The sequence below is a fragment of the Pangasianodon hypophthalmus genome, chromosome 6, assembly GCF_027358585.1.
Source record: "Pangasianodon hypophthalmus isolate fPanHyp1 chromosome 6, fPanHyp1.pri, whole genome shotgun sequence".
NCBI lineage: Eukaryota > Metazoa > Chordata > Actinopteri > Siluriformes > Pangasiidae > Pangasianodon > Pangasianodon hypophthalmus.
The window spans coordinates 1,355,619-1,373,601 of NC_069715.1; the positions used below are offsets into that span (position 1 = coordinate 1,355,619).

The 17,983-nt window shown below is 37.4% G+C and overlaps 1 protein-coding gene across 1 annotated transcript in view; it reads right to left on the minus strand.

Moving 5' to 3' along the window:
- Positions 1–17,983, minus strand: part of LOC117596668 (uncharacterized) — a 118,285-nt gene that overhangs the window by 32,496 nt on the left and 67,806 nt on the right. Inside the window, exons 47-61 of the mRNA XM_053234882.1 lie at positions 16,871–17,044; positions 16,605–16,778; positions 15,521–15,694; positions 14,811–14,978; positions 13,921–14,094; positions 13,536–13,709; positions 11,826–11,999; positions 11,289–11,459; positions 10,529–10,702; positions 8,009–8,182; positions 7,664–7,840; positions 6,569–6,742; positions 5,682–5,855; positions 4,253–4,426; positions 3,686–3,859 (exon numbers count right to left, since the gene is read on the minus strand). Of these exons, the coding sequence (XP_053090857.1) occupies positions 3,686–3,859; positions 4,253–4,426; positions 5,682–5,855; positions 6,569–6,742; positions 7,664–7,840; positions 8,009–8,182; positions 10,529–10,702; positions 11,289–11,459; positions 11,826–11,999; positions 13,536–13,709; positions 13,921–14,094; positions 14,811–14,978; positions 15,521–15,694; positions 16,605–16,778; positions 16,871–17,044 (2,604 nt within the window). The remainder of the gene's footprint in view (positions 1–3,685; positions 3,860–4,252; positions 4,427–5,681; positions 5,856–6,568; positions 6,743–7,663; positions 7,841–8,008; positions 8,183–10,528; positions 10,703–11,288; positions 11,460–11,825; positions 12,000–13,535; positions 13,710–13,920; positions 14,095–14,810; positions 14,979–15,520; positions 15,695–16,604; positions 16,779–16,870; positions 17,045–17,983) is intronic.

Sequence of the window (17,983 nt, forward strand, 5' to 3'; positions counted from 1 at the left end):
TTAAAAAATCAAAACATTATTCTTAAATACATGTTGTACAACAAAAATGAATAGACAAACTAATATGAATATAAATAAAAGAATAGAAAACAGCAGTAATAATACTCTAAGCACATCGTTTGTTTTTTTAATTAAACCTTAATTCTTCTGCATCTATAGAACACAAAACCTCCCCCTTCGCCCACACATGACAGAATTCTGGAAAACTGTCATCTTAAAAAAAAAAAAAATAAATAAATAAAAAAGCATATTCAACTACGAGTCTGGCTTTTACTAATGCTGTGAGCATTTTGTCAGCATCCTGAGTGCCAGCCCCCCTGCATTTTGTTTTTCTCCTAAACCAGATAGTGAGCTTGGCCTGATCTATTATAAACTTTAGTAAAACAACAGATTGTTGCTTTGAAACATTCTTTGGCCCATATACAGTTCTGTGCAAAAGTCTTAGACACATGCAAAGAAATGCTGTAGAGCAAAGATGCCTTCAAAAATAATGAAATTAAATGTTTCTACATTAGAAAATACTATAAAGAGAAATAAACAGTAATAAATAAAAATAAGTCAATATTTGGTGTGACGATTCTTCGCTTTAAAAAAATAGTAGTCTCAGGTACAATGTGTGCAGTTTTAAGGAAACACTTTCTTCTTATTTCTGCAGCGAAACCCAGCAGCCTTCATTATGTTTTTATCGGAAATTGTCTCTCATGGAATCTGCTGCTTTCTTTACTGACATACAAACATTTTTCTGTAACATTTAATTTTGTGCTGGAAAACTAATGTTTGGAATCTAAAATGATTTTGAATCAATAATGTAGAGGTCACAAAATAAACATCTGTAACAAAGTTTGTAATAAAAAAAATAGGGTGCCTAAGACTTTTGCACAGTACTGTACATGCAGGTGTTCTGCCCATGTGACTCCCAACCCTCTGCACCAGGCTCTGAGAGGTGAGAACTGTCTGCTCAGCCTTCTGCAGCATAAAAACAGGTGGTCTACATTTTCCTCACTGCCACAGAAGAGACACACTATCTCTAGTGGGGTCGATGTGTGCTACACATCTGTTCATGGCCATAGCCCCATGCACTATCCACCACTGTAGATCAACTGTACACTTCTCTATGGGCAGTAGAGGTACAGGGACCTCCAGCATCCTCATGGGGAAGTATCTGACACCAACAGTTCTGACCACTGTGACTCTTTCAGTCCAGCTAGAGAGCCTCTGTGCACAACCTTGACACACATCCCAAACAGCGCTTTCTTGGAGGCATTTTCAAGTGTTGTTAGTTGTGGTGCTTGGAAGTACAAAAGAGCTCCTTTGTTAAAGGAACAATTAAAAACCTCCAAATAAAGTCCACTCCTAAAAGTCCCCAAAAGTGTTTGCAGAATTTGTTCGGTAGTCTGTCGATTCCAGGTGCATGTCCCACTGCAAGCTGCTGAACAGCGGTGGCCATTTCTTGCAGTTCAAGACCTGCATCCAGCATGCTGCTCTGTTCCAGAGTTAGTTTGGGCAGCTCCTTGAGTAGCTCCTCCCTGCAGGATGGGTTGCAGGTCTCAGCACTGTAGAGGTTTGTATAAAATTCTGTAGCTGCTCTCTTGATTTCAGCTGCCTCTGCTCGTTCCATCTGGTCATCTGAGATACAGCATCTAGTTCTGGTGTTTTACTTTTCAAGGGAGGTTGAAGAAAATGTCACTAGGGACTTCATGCTGGAGATGTGAGATCTTATTAGGGCTGTTTGGCTTCTTCATGAAGGGAGGAACTTAAAGTGTTTCTCCTTCCTTCCAGTAGACTACTCATGTCAGTGTCATTCCTGCTATTTCTTTTAATTTCTATTAAGGTTACTTCTGTCTCAAATTGTACCCTTTATTGTCTCTGGGGTGTTGCTGTGTATTTCTGACCAAATACTTTAATTTGTGTTTTCTCCACCTCTCACCAAGAAACCAAACTGTTGAAAAACCCTTTCTTTTTTCTCCACTCATCCCAAAAAACTGAATTTTTCACAAAACCCCTCATCCTGAAGCAGTTTTGTATTAAACTGCCAGTATAATCTATGCTTTTGGGTATCAGACATTAGATCTGTTGTGACTAGATGGTGATCTGAAAAACCAGTAGGGAACATGGCTGCTTTATAAACTCTACTTCTGCTTGTCTTAGTGACATAAAACTTGACCAGTCTTGCTCCAGTGATCCTTGTTTCAGTAAATTCAACCCATATGTATTGTTTTATGCCCTGATTTTTCTCTCTCCACAAATCAACCAGCTCACATTGACTGATGAGCCCTTCAAGTGCCTTAGCAGACTGTGGGTGTGGTTCCTCTCCATTTCTGTCTATAGTGAAGTCTGTAGTACAGTTCCGGGCCTCTCCCAATAACACTAAGGATTGGCTGCTACTCTGTAGTGTGTTCTTTATTTTGTAAAAGAGCTGTACCCTCTCACTGCCATTATTGATGGCATAAACATTTATAAAGATAAACTCTATCTTCTTTATTTTGGCCTGCACCATTAAAACCCTGCCCTGTTCTAGTTGCGTTATTCATGTGTTGATTTCACCTAGCATCCTGTCGAAAAGTATTGCCACCCCAGCACTGAATATGGACCCATGGCTATGACAAAGGTTTCCCTTCCCACCACATTGCCCACTTTGTCTCATTAGCCTGATTACTGTGAGTCTCTTGTAGGAAACTTACATTAGTGTTTTTCTGTTGTACCAATTTTCCTACTATTGCTCTTTTATTTCTGTCCCTGCCACCATTGATATATAAAGACCCTATTCTTAACTTCTCCATTGGAGGGATTAAAAGAAGAAAGGAAAAACAGGTAAGGACAGTAGTGCATTAAAAGGAATCCCTCATTGTCATGTTCATGAAACCAGTTTGAGATGACATTTGCTTTGTGACATGGTGCATTTTCATGCTGGAATGAAAAGCCATTAGAAGATGGGTAAATTGTTGCCATGAAAAGATGCACATGGTCAGCAACAATACTCAAATAGGCTGTGACATTCAGTCAATGATTGATTGATATTAACGGGCCCAATGTGTGCCAAGAAAACTTTCCCCACACCATTACACCACCTCCACCAGCCTGGACTGTTGACACAAGGCAGGTTGGGTCCATGGATTCATTCTGTTGGTGCTAAATTCTGACCCTAACATCTGTGTGCCTCAGCAGAAATCAAGATTCTTCAGACCAGGCTACATTTTTCCAGTCTTCAACTGTCCAGTTTTGGTGAGCCTGTACCCACTGCAGCCTCAGCTTTCTGTTCTTGGCTGACAGAAGGGGAACCCAATGTGGTATTCTGCTGTTGTAGCTCATCAGCCTCAAAGTTTGACATGTTGTGAATACTGAGATGCTTTTCTGCTCACCACAATAGTACAGAGTGTTTTTTCTTTATTGCACCATACTGAGTAAGAGACTGTTGTGTGTGAAAATCCCAGGAGATCAGTAGTTGCAGAAACACTCAAACAAGCCTTCTGGCACCAACAATCATGGTCAACATCACTAAGATTACATTTTTTCCCCATTCTGATGGTTGATGTGAACATTACCAGAAGCTGCTGGCCCATATCTGCATGAATTTATGCATTGCACTGCAGCCACACGATGGCTGATAAGTGCATTAATGATTACTCTCTCTCTCTCTCTCTCTCTCTCTCTCTCTCTCTCACACACACACAAATTTGTTCCTTACGCAAGTTTCTGCAGTCTGTAATGAGGATCCTGCAGCAGAGCTGAGAGCTGCTTCACTTTGACATCTTGAGGTGTTTTGTTGCTCAGATCCAGCTGCTTGTGCAGTAAGGGGTTTTTGCTGACAATTCTAGTGAGACACTTGTAGGCTTCCTCTGCTTCAGCACTTTTCAACAAACTGTAGAGAAAAATTATATCGGCATGTTAATATCTTTGTAACGAGAGCAAATTAAGAATCGATTTCTACATGTATTAGCAGTGCTTCAGTTGATGTTTTCAATAAGATTTATTATTTACCTGTTACAAAAACAGTTCACACTAGTCCTCATTTCTTAATACCTGGTTAATTAACAGACTTCATTGTTATTTTTAACTGTTTAATCACAGCACATTATCCAGTATAGCCAACTTAAATTTACAATGAAATATAGTGGCAACAAACAATTAAAATTAAATTATTCAATATACTTAAATAATTTTCAAAATGCCAAGTTAAAGATTAACCATTAAAGTTCTTTGCAGAGTATTTAATTATGTTTAACATAATGATGTTTGCTTATAGAAAAATTACCTCAGTTTCAATTTGCAAATTCGATAATCATTTATTTCAGTGAGCTGCTCCACTCCTGATTCTCCAGGGTCGTTCCCTCTAAGATCCAGCTCTGTCAGGTATGATGAGGGGTTTGATTTCAGAGCTTCAGCCAGAGCAGTGTATCCTTCCTCTGTTATACTGCAGTCTGAAAGTCTGCAACAAAAGTACAACTCAGTTTTTTAATGTGGAAAAGCTCCATCATTCTTGGGAGAAAAAAGGTCAAAAAACAACTTGATAACTTTTATGTTTAAAAATAATCTACTTTAATTATTACTGTTCTCTCTGAATTATCATGGCAAATGACTAATTTTTAATTACTAAATTCTTCAGAACTAGGAAACAGATGAAGGATTACACATTTCTCAAAGGTGTTTGACATGCCACATAAAAACTGTTTAACAAATAAATCAGTATTACATGTGACGTTGTTGTGAAAATCACAATAATGTTTCTACAGCACTTTAACACTCCCTAATGGTATAGTGTAATCTAGTGTTTCCCCTCTTACTGGTGTAGTTCAGCACTCTCTGAGCTGAAGCCCTTAGAACAGACCTTTTGTCAGTCTTGTAATAGAAACTTTATTGACCACTTTATTAGGAATACCAATACACCTGTTTGTTGTATGCAATTATCCAATCAGGCAGCAGTGCAGTGCATGTGCTAGCAGCACAATGCATAAAATCATGGAGACACAGGTCAAGATCGTCAGTTAATGTTCACATCAGAATGGGGGAAAGATGTGACTCTGACTTTCACTGTGGCGTAGTTGTTTGTGTCAGACAGGCTGGTTTGAATATTTGAGAAACTTCTGATCTTCTAGGAGTCTTTACAGTTTACACAGGATGGTGAGCAAATCAAAAATGCCACATAGGGATGTGAAGGTCAGGTGTCCACAAACTTTTGGCCATATAGTGTTAGCCGTATTAAGGGCAGGTGTGACACCTTATTCATTGATTAAATTTGGAGTGGTTAATCCATCCCTACATATTACTGTATAAGACACCACTTCAGAAGAGGCCTTTAAGAATCATCACTCTCTGAAGAAATGCTGGATTAAATAAATAAAAAAATAGCACTTTCACTGCTGTTATGGCTGGCCCAGTTGCTATTCTAAGAGAACTAGGTCAGCTATAAAATCACTTTAAAGAGCAGAACACAAAACCACCCTATGTGTTTGAAGTTAATCTTCTACTTCAACATCTTACTGAGAACAAATTATTTTAGAGATTAGCTTAATTTTCTGATTAGCGTGTTGACCAGGTCCATGGTAGTCTCAATCCATGACACTGCTAACTCTGGTCTTGGTACACAGTTGGAAATCCACAGAATGCACAACACTGAGACACAACACATTTCAGTGTTCTATAAGAGTGTCTTGATTGTTAATGACGTGTGTATTAGACGTTACCTCACAGTCTCCAGGTCACAGTGTTTATTCTTCAGTTCTTCAGAGAGCAGCTTCACTCCTGAATCCTGAATCCTGTTCTTACTCAGATTCAGCTCCCTCAGCGTGAAGAAATCTGATCTGAGAGCTGTGAGCAGAGCTGAACATCCCTTCTCTGTCAGATTACACCCACTGAGCCTGAAAGCACAAGTAATTACAATTAACTGTGGATTCATGGAAATAAAATATCTCAGTAATATACTATTGTCTGTGTTTTGTATGCATATATAGATTTAAGCAGACATATGTCGGGAAGTTAATGTCAGGGACGGTGGCAAGTACAGGTACTCAAAAGCTTTATTTAAGAAGCTTGCAACAATTCCTGCATGTTGAGTAAAAATCAGGAACAGGAAACAGACAATGATCAGGCAATCAGCAAACAACATAAACGAGGCAAAGCAAGAATCAAAACCAGAAAACCAGAATAAGGATCAAACCCAGAATAGCAAAGCTGCAAAATACAAAGGCTTGGTAACGGCTGGTAACAAAGACACAGAACATATACTTTGCAATGATGTGGTGGTGAGGACGTCCTTAAATTTGTGGCTGTGACTGAATACAGGTGCAGGTGATCAGTACGATAGTGACTGTGAATGTGACAGAGTTTGTAGTTGTTGGGTGTTGTAGGCTGTGTTGTGTTCTGGGACATGTAGTGTAATGTCGATTCCGGCGTTGACATGACAGTTAATCTGAAAGCATTTCTGTATTTGCAACCTGCTCTTTTTAAAGTACTCATTACTACTGAAATTCATATGAAACCTGGATGAAAAATTAATAGCCTGATTGTAAATCATTTAGCATTCACATCTCTAACTGCAGTTTCAAAATGAATATAGAATTAAATTCCTTACTGAAGTTTTTCAGGTCTGCAGTGTGGATCCATCAGTAAAGCAGAGAGATGCTCTACTTCTGAGTCTCCTTTTATTTTCCCACTCAGATCTAGATCCGTCTGCAGTATTGGGTTTATACCCAGAACTTTATTCAGATGATCATAAGCTTTCTGTGCATCAGGATTTTTCAACAACCTGCAGAGAGAGAAAGAACAGAGAAATGCATTATCATTAATTTTATATTTTATATACACGCACACACACTCACTGTCCACTTTATTAGGAATACATGTACACTTGCATATTCATGCAGCTATCTAATTAGCCATCTAAACAGGAATCTGAGGCTATCATGGGAACAGACTCACCAAAACTGGACACACGGTCTTATTCCAGTATTCAACTGTCCAGTTTCAGTGAGTCTGTGACTGATTCTTGTTTTTGGCTGACAGGAGTGGAACCTGATGTGGTCTTCTACTGTTGTAGCTCATCCACCTCAAGGTTTGATGTTTTGTGCATTCTGAGATGCTTTTCTGCTCACAATCACTCTTTACAACAGTGAGCAATTTGAATTACTATATCCTTTCTGTTAGCTCAGACCAGTCTGGTCATTCTCCTCTGATCTCTTTCATCAACAAGGTGTATCAGCCTGCAGATCCTTAATGCTTCTGCCATTACCTTCACCTTGCACATAGCTGTATTATATCTGTACATATATCTATTCCGTTTAAGCCTATTGTGTCTATTGTACAGTGTTATATATTCTCTCATATCATTATTATTATTTGTAATTTGATTATTATATGTCTTGCTATCTTATTGGTATGTGTGTTCTGGAAGCTTCATACCAAGTCAAATTCCTTGTGTGTGTGTGTGTGAGGACACTTGGTAATAAATGCCCTGATTCTGAATGGGCAAATCCCCACAACCACGATCCAATATCTAGTGGAAAGCGTAGAAGTTATTATAACAGTAAAAGGGGGACCAACTTCAAGCTAATGCCCATGGTTCTGGAATGGGCACCTATAGGTATGGTGGTCAAGTGGCCATATGGTGTATACCATACACATATACACACACACGCACACACACACACACAGGGAGGAAAATGCTCACCTCAGTGTCTTCAGTTTACACTTTGGGTCATTCATTAAATTCCTGAGCTCCTTCAGTCCTGGTTCTCCAGGGTCGTTCCCTCTGAGATCCAGCTCCATCAGGTGTGATGAGGGGTTTGAATTCAGAGTTTCAGCCAGAGCAGTGTATCCTTCCCCTGTTATATTACAGTCTGAAAGTCTGGAAAAAAAGGAGAAATGTTTATTTTAAAAGACAATAACACAAACCTTAGCATTCTGAATGAGCTGCTGACTAATCTGTCCCTACATGCTACAAATATGATCAGAGAGAAGTATGAATGTCATTCCACCTCTGTGATCTAGTAATGTATACTATTAAATGACTTACACAAGCTTCTGGAGTTTGCAGGATGAACTCTTTAGTAGAGTAGAGATCTGAATCACTCCTGGATTTCCCAGTGTATTCTCACTCAGGTCCAGCTCTGTCAGGTGTGAAGGGTTTGAAGTAAGAGCTGATATCAGATCAGTACAGCCGCTCTGTGTAATACCGCTCTTACTCAGCCTGCAGACAGAGAACACAGCTGAGAAAATGTCTTTAAATGACACACACAAACACCTTAATAGTAAAAAAAATATAAATACCAAAATATATGAAATAATAGAGTTATAATGAAGTGGTGAGAACGAGTACAGTGGACTGTTCACCAACACTCTCAGAACCACAGTAGATCCTTGCAGCAGTACTGATTGGACTAAACGGTGTATACACTACACTAATATCTTTAAAGATTTAATGTGAACACAAACAAAAATATAGCTGCAAGTGGTGATTACCGGGTTCATCTTCAGCAAATATAGCACCTAGTGGTCAGTTCGTGTCAAGTTACACAGAACAATAAATATGATATACATGAACATACTACTCAGTGTTTGTGAGGATTGCTCACAAAAATAATAAGCATTAAATGTTTGAAATTGTATGAAATGTTGCTGAAAGGCATTTGGCTGAAGGCAGCCATGTTTTTGATGTAACTGAACAGAAATTAAAATCCAGTTACAGATTAGCCATATAATTCAGCACACTTAAGCTCAAGCTCAAACTTAAGCTCAAACACATTTTTGGTTCCTAAGAAACAGCTATTTAAACTTATCTCCACCTCTAAACTTTGTACACCTCCTCACAACATTGGCCTGAAGGTGCATTTCAAGATCTGTGTGGATCCATACAACCAATCCTCAGCTACAGCTGCTTAAATAAATCATGCTCCACTCCACTTGGATTTACTGGCATGTAGAGGCCATGTTTATAAATCTCAAAATGTTTTTGATAATTCTTGAAAATTAGACGCTGCTGAGTAATTTGATGCCAATTTTGGGAACATAGGCCAAAAAATCCTAGGACTAGTTTGCAAAAGTAGGTTTAGCATATTACGCAAATTTTCATAAATCTGAGTGGGTGTGGTAAAGTAGTCATAAAGGCAAATTTTTTTCATGTGTTCAGGATTATGAGGAAAAATAAATTTAATTATTAAAAAATGATTGCAAATAAAAATTTATTGTATTCTATTCTATTGTATTCTAACTCCAATTTGAGTTAGTTGCATGGCATACTAGCCCTGTATATGCCTTTAAAGTTTTGAGTAAAACCCTGCAAGCAATCATGAGTTAGAGCTGTATGTGTAAATTACTCTCTACCTCCTTAGAATTAATTAAGGTATGGTGGCCATACTGCTTAAAAATACAACATGTTCTTAATAATTATTGAGCTTTACAATTACCTGAGTATTTTGACATCAAGATTGTGAAAATTGGCCAAAAATCCTAGGACCAGTTTGCAAAAATAGGTTTTGCATATTATGCAAATTATCACAAATTTCCATAACATTTTCCAAATTTTCACTGTACATCTTATTTTCTAAGAGGTATGCTTGTTTTGTGTGCACAAAAATGAAGTGGCCCCCCAGTGGCCAATTTGAGATTGCATCAGACAGAAGTGGTTCTGTACCTGAAACTACCACTGAAGTTTGATGATAATAGGTCAGTGTTAACCCTGTTAAATGCCTCCTGAAAGCTGATTGGATGATGGTGGCCATGATTTTTAAGTAATCAGGTCATCATCAGAGGTTCACTTATAGACTAGCCCAGATATGCGCTCTACCAAATTTATGTATGAGCACACCCCAAACTTTGCTTCTGACCTCAGAATCCTGTTCTGTATAAGCCTTTCAAGTTTTGTGCAAATCCATTCAAGCAATCCTGAGTTACTGCTGTTGAGTAAATTAGGCTCCACCTCAGTAGAATTGATTGATGTATGGTGGCCATATTGTTCACAAATGTCAGCATGTTTTTGATAATTACTGAGGTTTATAATCTGCTGAGAAGTTTGACATCAAATAGTGAAAATTCAAAGTCATAGCCTAAAACCCTAGGACTAGTTTGCAAAAGTATTATGTGTGTTGGGCAAATTAGCAGTAAATTATATGCAGTAGTATGCATATTGTGCAAAGTAGTAAAAAAAAAAAAAAAAAAAATTAAAAAACTAAGTGGGCACAACTAAATGGTTCTTGAGACTTTTTTGTTTAGGAGAACCCAAGGAATCTATGAGACAAAGAATTTTGTTTGTAGGACTCACAGTTCATGAGATATGGCCTAAATCATAAACATGTCTGCTAAAGCCACACCCAGGTTGATTGGGTCCATCTTGCTTGCCTGCATTTGGTCACAGAGTACTACCTGTTGACCAAGTTTCATGTCTGTAGGACCTGTGATTGGGTCTGCACAATTTGTTTAAGCAGAGAATCAGAATAAGAAGACAAAAAAGAAAATGAAAAATCCTAATAAGAACAATAGGGTTCCGGTACTCTTGCTGCTTGGATCCCTAAATACCTGATGAAGTCAGAGCACACACCTGAGTTTCTCAGTTCTACAGTGGGGATCTTTCAGTAGGACAGAGAGCTGCTTCACTCCTGAGTCTCCAGATATTTTCTCACTCAGATCCAGTTCTTTCTGCTGTAAGGGGTTTTTACCCAGAAGTTTAGTCAGAGAAGCACAGGCCTCTTCTGCTTCAGGAGTGTTCAAGATCCTGCAGAGAGAAAATACATTTCAGTACGACATTAATATCAGAGCTCTGAGTATGGACTGATATCAATACGATTACAGATTTGATACTGATCTAATACTGACATCCTCTTAGTAATCAAGCATTTTTTCCCTGAAAAGCTAAAATTGCTAAACTATGGCATAGTTGTAGTGGTTTGGATTCTGGGAAACTGGATTCTGGCTGGATTCTGGGAAACAACAAAAAGAAACCTTGCTAACTAAGTGTGATTTTCTCACACAGTAAATGTCAGACTTTGGTCAACTGTTTGGATATTTATATGACAAAGGGAAATTTACAAAAGCCATATCTATTCAGTTTATAATCAGATACCAATTGTCAACGTCCATAATCAGCCTGTACTCCCTTTTTACTTTTGGGGGGTAACCAGAGTTTAAAATGCTAGCACTTCCTGTTGAGATACTCATTATAGGACTGGTCTGTCTTTAGTTTGTTAAATTTCTAAAGTATGCAGAACTTTACAAAGTTAAATATTTTTCTAACTATTAAAAAATTCTGATGCTGCTTAGATTTCTTAAAAATAGAATCTTTTCTACATTAAAGAACTCACCTCACTGATAGTTTGCTGTTTGAATTCCATGAAAAATAACTAAAAAAACTCCAGCCTGATTCAGGGCAGTCCTCTCTGAGTTCCAGCTCTACCAGATGTGATGAGGAGTTTGATTCCAGAGCTTTAGCCAGATCATCACATTGTGTTTGTGTAAGTCCACAGTTATTTAGTCTGAAAGTAAATCATAATAAAGAGCATTTCATGGTCAGAAAATGACACGACAGTATAACATCACTGAAGAACATTTCATATAGGATTCCTAATCTTAGATTAATTAACATCAAATAAATAATGAAACATGTTGTAAAACAGATGTTACTTCTTATGAATTAAAGGTTCAATTTATTTTACTTTAACCAGAAATGCTGACAAGTTAGAGGATAAAAAGTTTTAATAAAATTATGCTGGATGATCAGTTCTGGCAATATAATTAGAATGTTTTTCAACATTTGTAAATTAAGAATCAATTAAACCTTTTTTTAAATGTTTTATCCATCCATCACTTGTATTCTTTCAAAAACACTAAAAATCATTTACTTCAGTATCTCCAGAGTGCAGTTTGAGTTCTGCAGTAGAGCAGAGAGCTCCTTCACTCCTGAGTTTCCAATTGTATTCTCACTCAGGTCCAGCTCCTTGAGGTGTGAGGGGTTTGTTCTCAGAGCCGATACAACAGCAGCACAGTCTTCCTCAGTGAGACTGCACTTACACAACCTGCAGAGAGAGAGAGAGAGAGAGAGAGAGAGAGAGGCAGGCTGAGCAGTTTTCTTTGTGCTTTCTATTACTCTAAATTGGGGGTTTTCATACTTTTAACTTTTTAAACTTTTTTTACTTGTTTTTTTAAACTTTGAGTTTGCAGAAAGGCACTATATAAAATAAACCTATTATTATTATTATTATTATTATTATTATTATTATTATTATTATAATAAACAAATTCCATGAAATCCCTGAGTACAAATTTAATTTGTGAATTAAATAATATGAAAATTTTTTTAATTCTTCTTCTTCTTATTATTATTATTATTATGAAATAATATTTAAGTTATGTTAAGAATGTTAATGTTTGGGACAAAGGCTTTTTAATAAACTGCCTTGGTATGATAGTTTTAAATTTGTGCTCAAACAATTCACATGTGGTTAAAATGCACATTCTCAGATTTTGATAAAGGGTATTTCTTTGTACAGTTTGGTTCATAATTATACAATACTTTTTATAATTTAATAACACTTAATTATGGCTCACAGTGGTTTGATCCACAGTGAACTTTATCAGCATTCCTAAGGACTCAGTCAGTCAGTTTGAAGGCTTTTGTGTAAGATAACTTCTGGTTAGCACAGCCAGCACTAACCTGCTATTAACAGCATATTTTGCCAAGTCCAGTGTAGTGACAGACAGGACTGGCAAATTCCTGGCACTTCTTGCTTAAAACCAACCATTTTCTTAAATTTTCTGGACAATGTGGATATAGCAAATATTAAAGCTCAGGGCTTAGTATCTCCACCATGCTATAAAAATGTAATAATCATTTAGAAAATACATTGAGGCCAAAAGGCCTGCTGATTTACATGTAATATATGATCAATTGACAACAAATTATAAGTGAGGGGAAGGGAATACTCCACATATTCTTACTGACCACTTCATTAGGAACATGGACACCTGCTCATTAATGCAATTATCCAGCAAAATGCACAATATCACTCAACCATCACAATGGGGGAAAAGTGTGATCTCAGTGACTTTGACCGTGGCATGGTTGTTGATGCAAGACAGGCTGGTTTGAGTATTTCAGAAACTGCTGATCTCCTGGGATTTTCACACACAACAGACTTTACAGTTCACACAGAAAAACATCCAGTGAGTGACTGGTCTGTCAGCGAAAACACTCTGCTGATGAGAGAGGTCAGAGGAGAATGGCCAGACTGTTTTGAGTGACGGAACGCTAGAGTAACTCAAATAACCACTCTTTATATCCGTGGTGTGCAGAAAAGCATCTCTGCACAACACATCAGGTTCCACTCCTGTCAGCTAAGAACAGGAATCGAAGGCTACAGTGTGCACAGACTCACCCAAACTGGACATTTTTCATGCAACAACACAGTATTAGTATTAGGTTTTTTTTCCTTTTAATAATAGAACTGTGGTGGTTTCAAACAGTAACATTGTGAGAAATCAAATGGACCTGAATGAACTGATCTGCTTTGTGACAGCCTTTTCAATTTTTATTTTTAAATTAATGACATTACCCCAGTTTCAGCAGTTTAAAGTGTTGATTCTGCAGCACAGCACAGAGCTCCTTCATTCCTGATCCTCCCAGTGTATTCCCACTCAGCTCCAGCTCTCTCAGGTGTGAGGGGTTTAAACACAGAGCTGATGCCAGAGCAGCACATCCTTCAGTTGTCATCTGGCTGTTATTTACCCTGGATACAGAGAGAGATAGGAAGAGGAAGAGGAGTTTTCTGTTTAAACATTTTGTATATTGTATTTAATGTAAAATATAGGTTAAATATTTAAAATATTTCATTAATTAGATTATATACAGTTAAATGTTAAACACTGTTATTACATTCCAAATAGAATGCACTACACAGTTTTAATGTAAATGGAAGGGTATAACTGATAAAAACTAACTTGAGTATCTCCGGTCTGCAGTGGGAATCCTTCAGTAGAGCAGAGAGATGCTTCACCTGTGAGGCTCCATTTATTTTCCCACTCACATTGAGTTCTCTCTGCAGTAAAGGGTTCTCACCCAGAACTCTATCAAGTAAATCATAGCCTTTCTGTGCAGCAGGACTTTTCAACAACCTGCAGAGAAAACAATTTTGATATGGGGAAAAAATAGAAAATGCATGCCTAGTCAGGGAAGACACCATCACTGAGAAGCTTTTGTGTTTTATAGTGAATAGTGTTAACTAAAATCATATGCATTTATCATTATTTTGAGGTATTGAGACATAATTCAAAGAAACAGTGATGAAGAAATTGTTTTTTTTTTTAAATTGTGGAAACAAATGTCCACAAATTTAATACCTGATGTTAGGTAGTATTAATTTACATACAATCACTGTTCCCAAAGTAACTTTCTGCAGGTGATCAATAAATGTATTTGATTTGATTTCTCCCCATTATTTTATAATTATAATGTATTTTATAGTCAAACAGACAAGGTGTGTTATTTTGCTCCTTTAAAAGAGAAAATCACCTGGAAAGTCTGTTGGATGTTTTCTTTGTTGTTGGTGTTATCAAGAGGTATCAAAACGTAGGTACTGTATGTAACAGGTTATTAATAAAGAAGAAGACCAATATAACAATAGCCACAAAAGTTATTTCATAAATTATTCTACAAGGTATTGCAGCCCAATCATTCTACATCCTGAAAATACATCATCTAAATTTATAAATTTAAATTTAAAAAATTTATAAATCTAAATTTATACATAGAAATTCATCATAAAAAAATTACTGAACAAAAGGCTGGGGTTCTTGGAATATACATTGTTACTGTAATAATATCAGCTCACCTCACTGTCTCCAGTTTACAGTCTGGATCCTGTAGTAAATCAGTGAGCAGCTTCACTCCTGATGCTCCAGGGTCATTCCCTCTGAGATCCAGCTCTATCAGGTGTGATGATTTCAGAGCTTCAGCCAGAGCAGCGTATCCTTCCTCTGTCATATTATTATTATTTACCCTGAAAAAGAAGGATAAAACATGTTTAAATATAAAAATAAATATATTTACTATGTCTACTATATTAAATTTAAAAATATTCATATGTATGGCATGTATATCTGGGAAAACCCTTCACAAGGAAAAATTTGACATTTGCTATATGTGAAAATTTACGACTTTCGTGATTTGAAATATGTTTCCCTTTAGAATGTATCAAACAAGAAAGTTGGATTTAAATAGTTTTCAATAGTTTTAAATTTTCATTTAAATATTGCAGTTTTGTCTGTACAGAGTGTATAAGTGGTCTTCTCTGTTTTGATTTTAATTTGATGGTAGAGGAAAATCACAGACATTTTAATAACGAGGATTAGCTTTACTGTTTGTCTGTTTCATAGTGGCATGTGACATGCAACAAATACTTGTTCCAATCATGAGAAAAGCAGGATGTAGACATTTTAAGATTATAGTCCATAGCAAATGTATACTTAAAGTTTGTTTCCAAAAATACTTTTAAAAAGGCATTTTCAAAGCATTTCAGCCATGTTTTAAGAAATGACATACTTGAGTTTTTCTAGGAGGCAGTGTGAATTCTGTAGTAGATTAGAGATCTGTTTTATTCCAGAGTCTCCTACTTTATTCCCGCTCAGATTCAGCTCTACGAGATGTGAGGGATTTTCTTCCAGAGCTTTAGCCAAAGCAGCACAGCCTTCAGCTGCTACACTGCAGTTACACAGTCTGCAGAAGGAAAGAAGGAGTACAATGAACAGATTTCACCCAAATAACAATGCAATATTTTAAATTAATTTATAATGTTATTCCCTTATAATAGGATAAATATAACTTTTCTTTTAGAATAACCTACATCTTGAATTCAAACACCTTTTAGCTAAATCATATAAATTTTTCAAGCTCAAGACTCAGGCAGTTTCCCTTACTAAAGTTGGACATAGAGAATATACACTATTTGGCCAAAAGTATCTGCACTCCTGACCATCACACCCATTTGTGCTTCTTGAACATCTTATTCCAGATTTATTCCCCGTGTTTGCTGTTATAATGAGCTCCACTCTTCTGGGAAGCTTTCCACTAGATGTTGGAGTGTGGCTGTGGGGATTTGTGTTCATTCAGCTACAAGAGCATTAGTGAGGTCAGGCGCTGATGTTGGGATGTCGAGGAGGTCTGGGGTTCAGTCGGTGTTCCAGTTCATCCCAAAGGTGTTCAGTGGGGTTGAGGTCAGGGCTCTGTGCAGGACACTCCAGTTCTTCCACTCCAACCTTCAAACACCATGTCTTCATGGAGCTCGCTTTGTGCACAGGGGCATTGTCATGCTGGAACAGGTTTGGGCCTCTTAGTTCCAGTGAAGGGAAACTGTAATGCTACAGCATACAGAGACACTCTATACAATTGTGTGCTTCCAACTTTGTGGCAACAGTTTGGGGAAGATCCACATATGGGTGTGATGGTCAGGGGTGCACATACTTTTAGCAATATAGTGTGGATAATCAGAATTTTAATTACCCACTGCATTACCTATTACCCATTTATTAATTTGCCATACTCCACATAATTCTGCATTTGTATATTAAAATACTTAATTGATGCTTTACTATGACTATTCCAAGAGGATATTCAAATGTTACTTCACCTCATTATTGTGAGTCGAGACTGTGGATTCTTCAGTCCAGCAGAAAGCTGAGTGACTCCTGAATCCTGCAGCTTGTTGTTGCTCAGGTCCAGCTCTCTCAGCTGGGAATATTCAGAGCTGAGAACTTCAGCTAGAGTTTTACAGATTTCCTCTGTTATTTTACATTTGTTAAGCCTAAATTTGAAATTAGGGGAAAGAAAATTACAGTTTAAACATTTACTACAATAAACATGTTATATACCAAAATGCACCAACATTGAACTTACCTCAAAATCTCCAGGTTACACTGAGAACTTTTCAGTCCAGCAGAAAGCTGAGTGACTCCTGAATCCTGCAGTCTGTTGTTGCTCAGGTCCAGCTTTATCACACTACAGGACTTTAATCTGAGAACGCTGGCTAAAGCTGAACAGCTCTCCACAGTCAGATTACATTTATTTAGCCTAAATATGAAATATTGTGTTAGCAGAGCCACATGCTTGAGTTTCATTCTAAAAATAATATAGGAACTTAGTTAGGGTTTTGTAGTCATTTTTTCACCTCTTGTCATGGCTCAACCACCCAGATATTAATAATCTGGTCATGAAGAAATATTGATCAGGGTTTATCAGGAAAATCATTGGATCTTAAAATAATTGTAGATGGTAAAATATTACATTGTAGCCTATATTATTTTATTACTCTGTTATTTTGTCTTGTCCTGTCTGTTTGTTGTGTCATGCGTTGGAGTTTATTGATGTAACGCGGCAGGTGCCTTCTCAGGCAGACCCGCGGCCACATGCACGGGCTTTTATAAAACACAGCGATCTCAGGCAGGTAATCAGCGTAAATGTGCAGCACCTGGCCGCGCCTCTTTATAAGCCCTCCGATTGCCTCACTCCGTGTGCGGACATAGATCTGTGCCAGGTAACAGAGCAGCGCCATGCTACTCTGGTAATTTTCAAAAATGTAAAATAGAGAAGAAAATATTGAGGTTTAGAAAGGAAAGGAAAGGGAGAGAAAATATTGAGGCAAAGAAAGAAAAGGGAGCTCAGAACTAAAGAGGAAGTCAAGTAGGCAAAAGAAAACTAAAGAGGAGGATAGACTGAGAATCCTCACTATGAGATAAATATTCGGCTCTCCTAAGTTAAAAATTGTTCCTTTCGCATTTGGTGCCTTTAAGTTTGACCAGAAAGAAGGCCAGTTTGAGTCATTTTTTCCCGCCACGCTGTGGTGCTTTTGAGTTGAGCTGTTAGCTCCGAGTTTCCCCAGATCAGTTTCACAAGCACTACAACACTCATTTAAATCATTAAATCATTATGGGAGACTGAGTTTATATAGACTGAGGGTGTGATTGGAAACAGGTGTGCCTTGTTAGTATTCGGGTGAGTGTGAACTTCCCG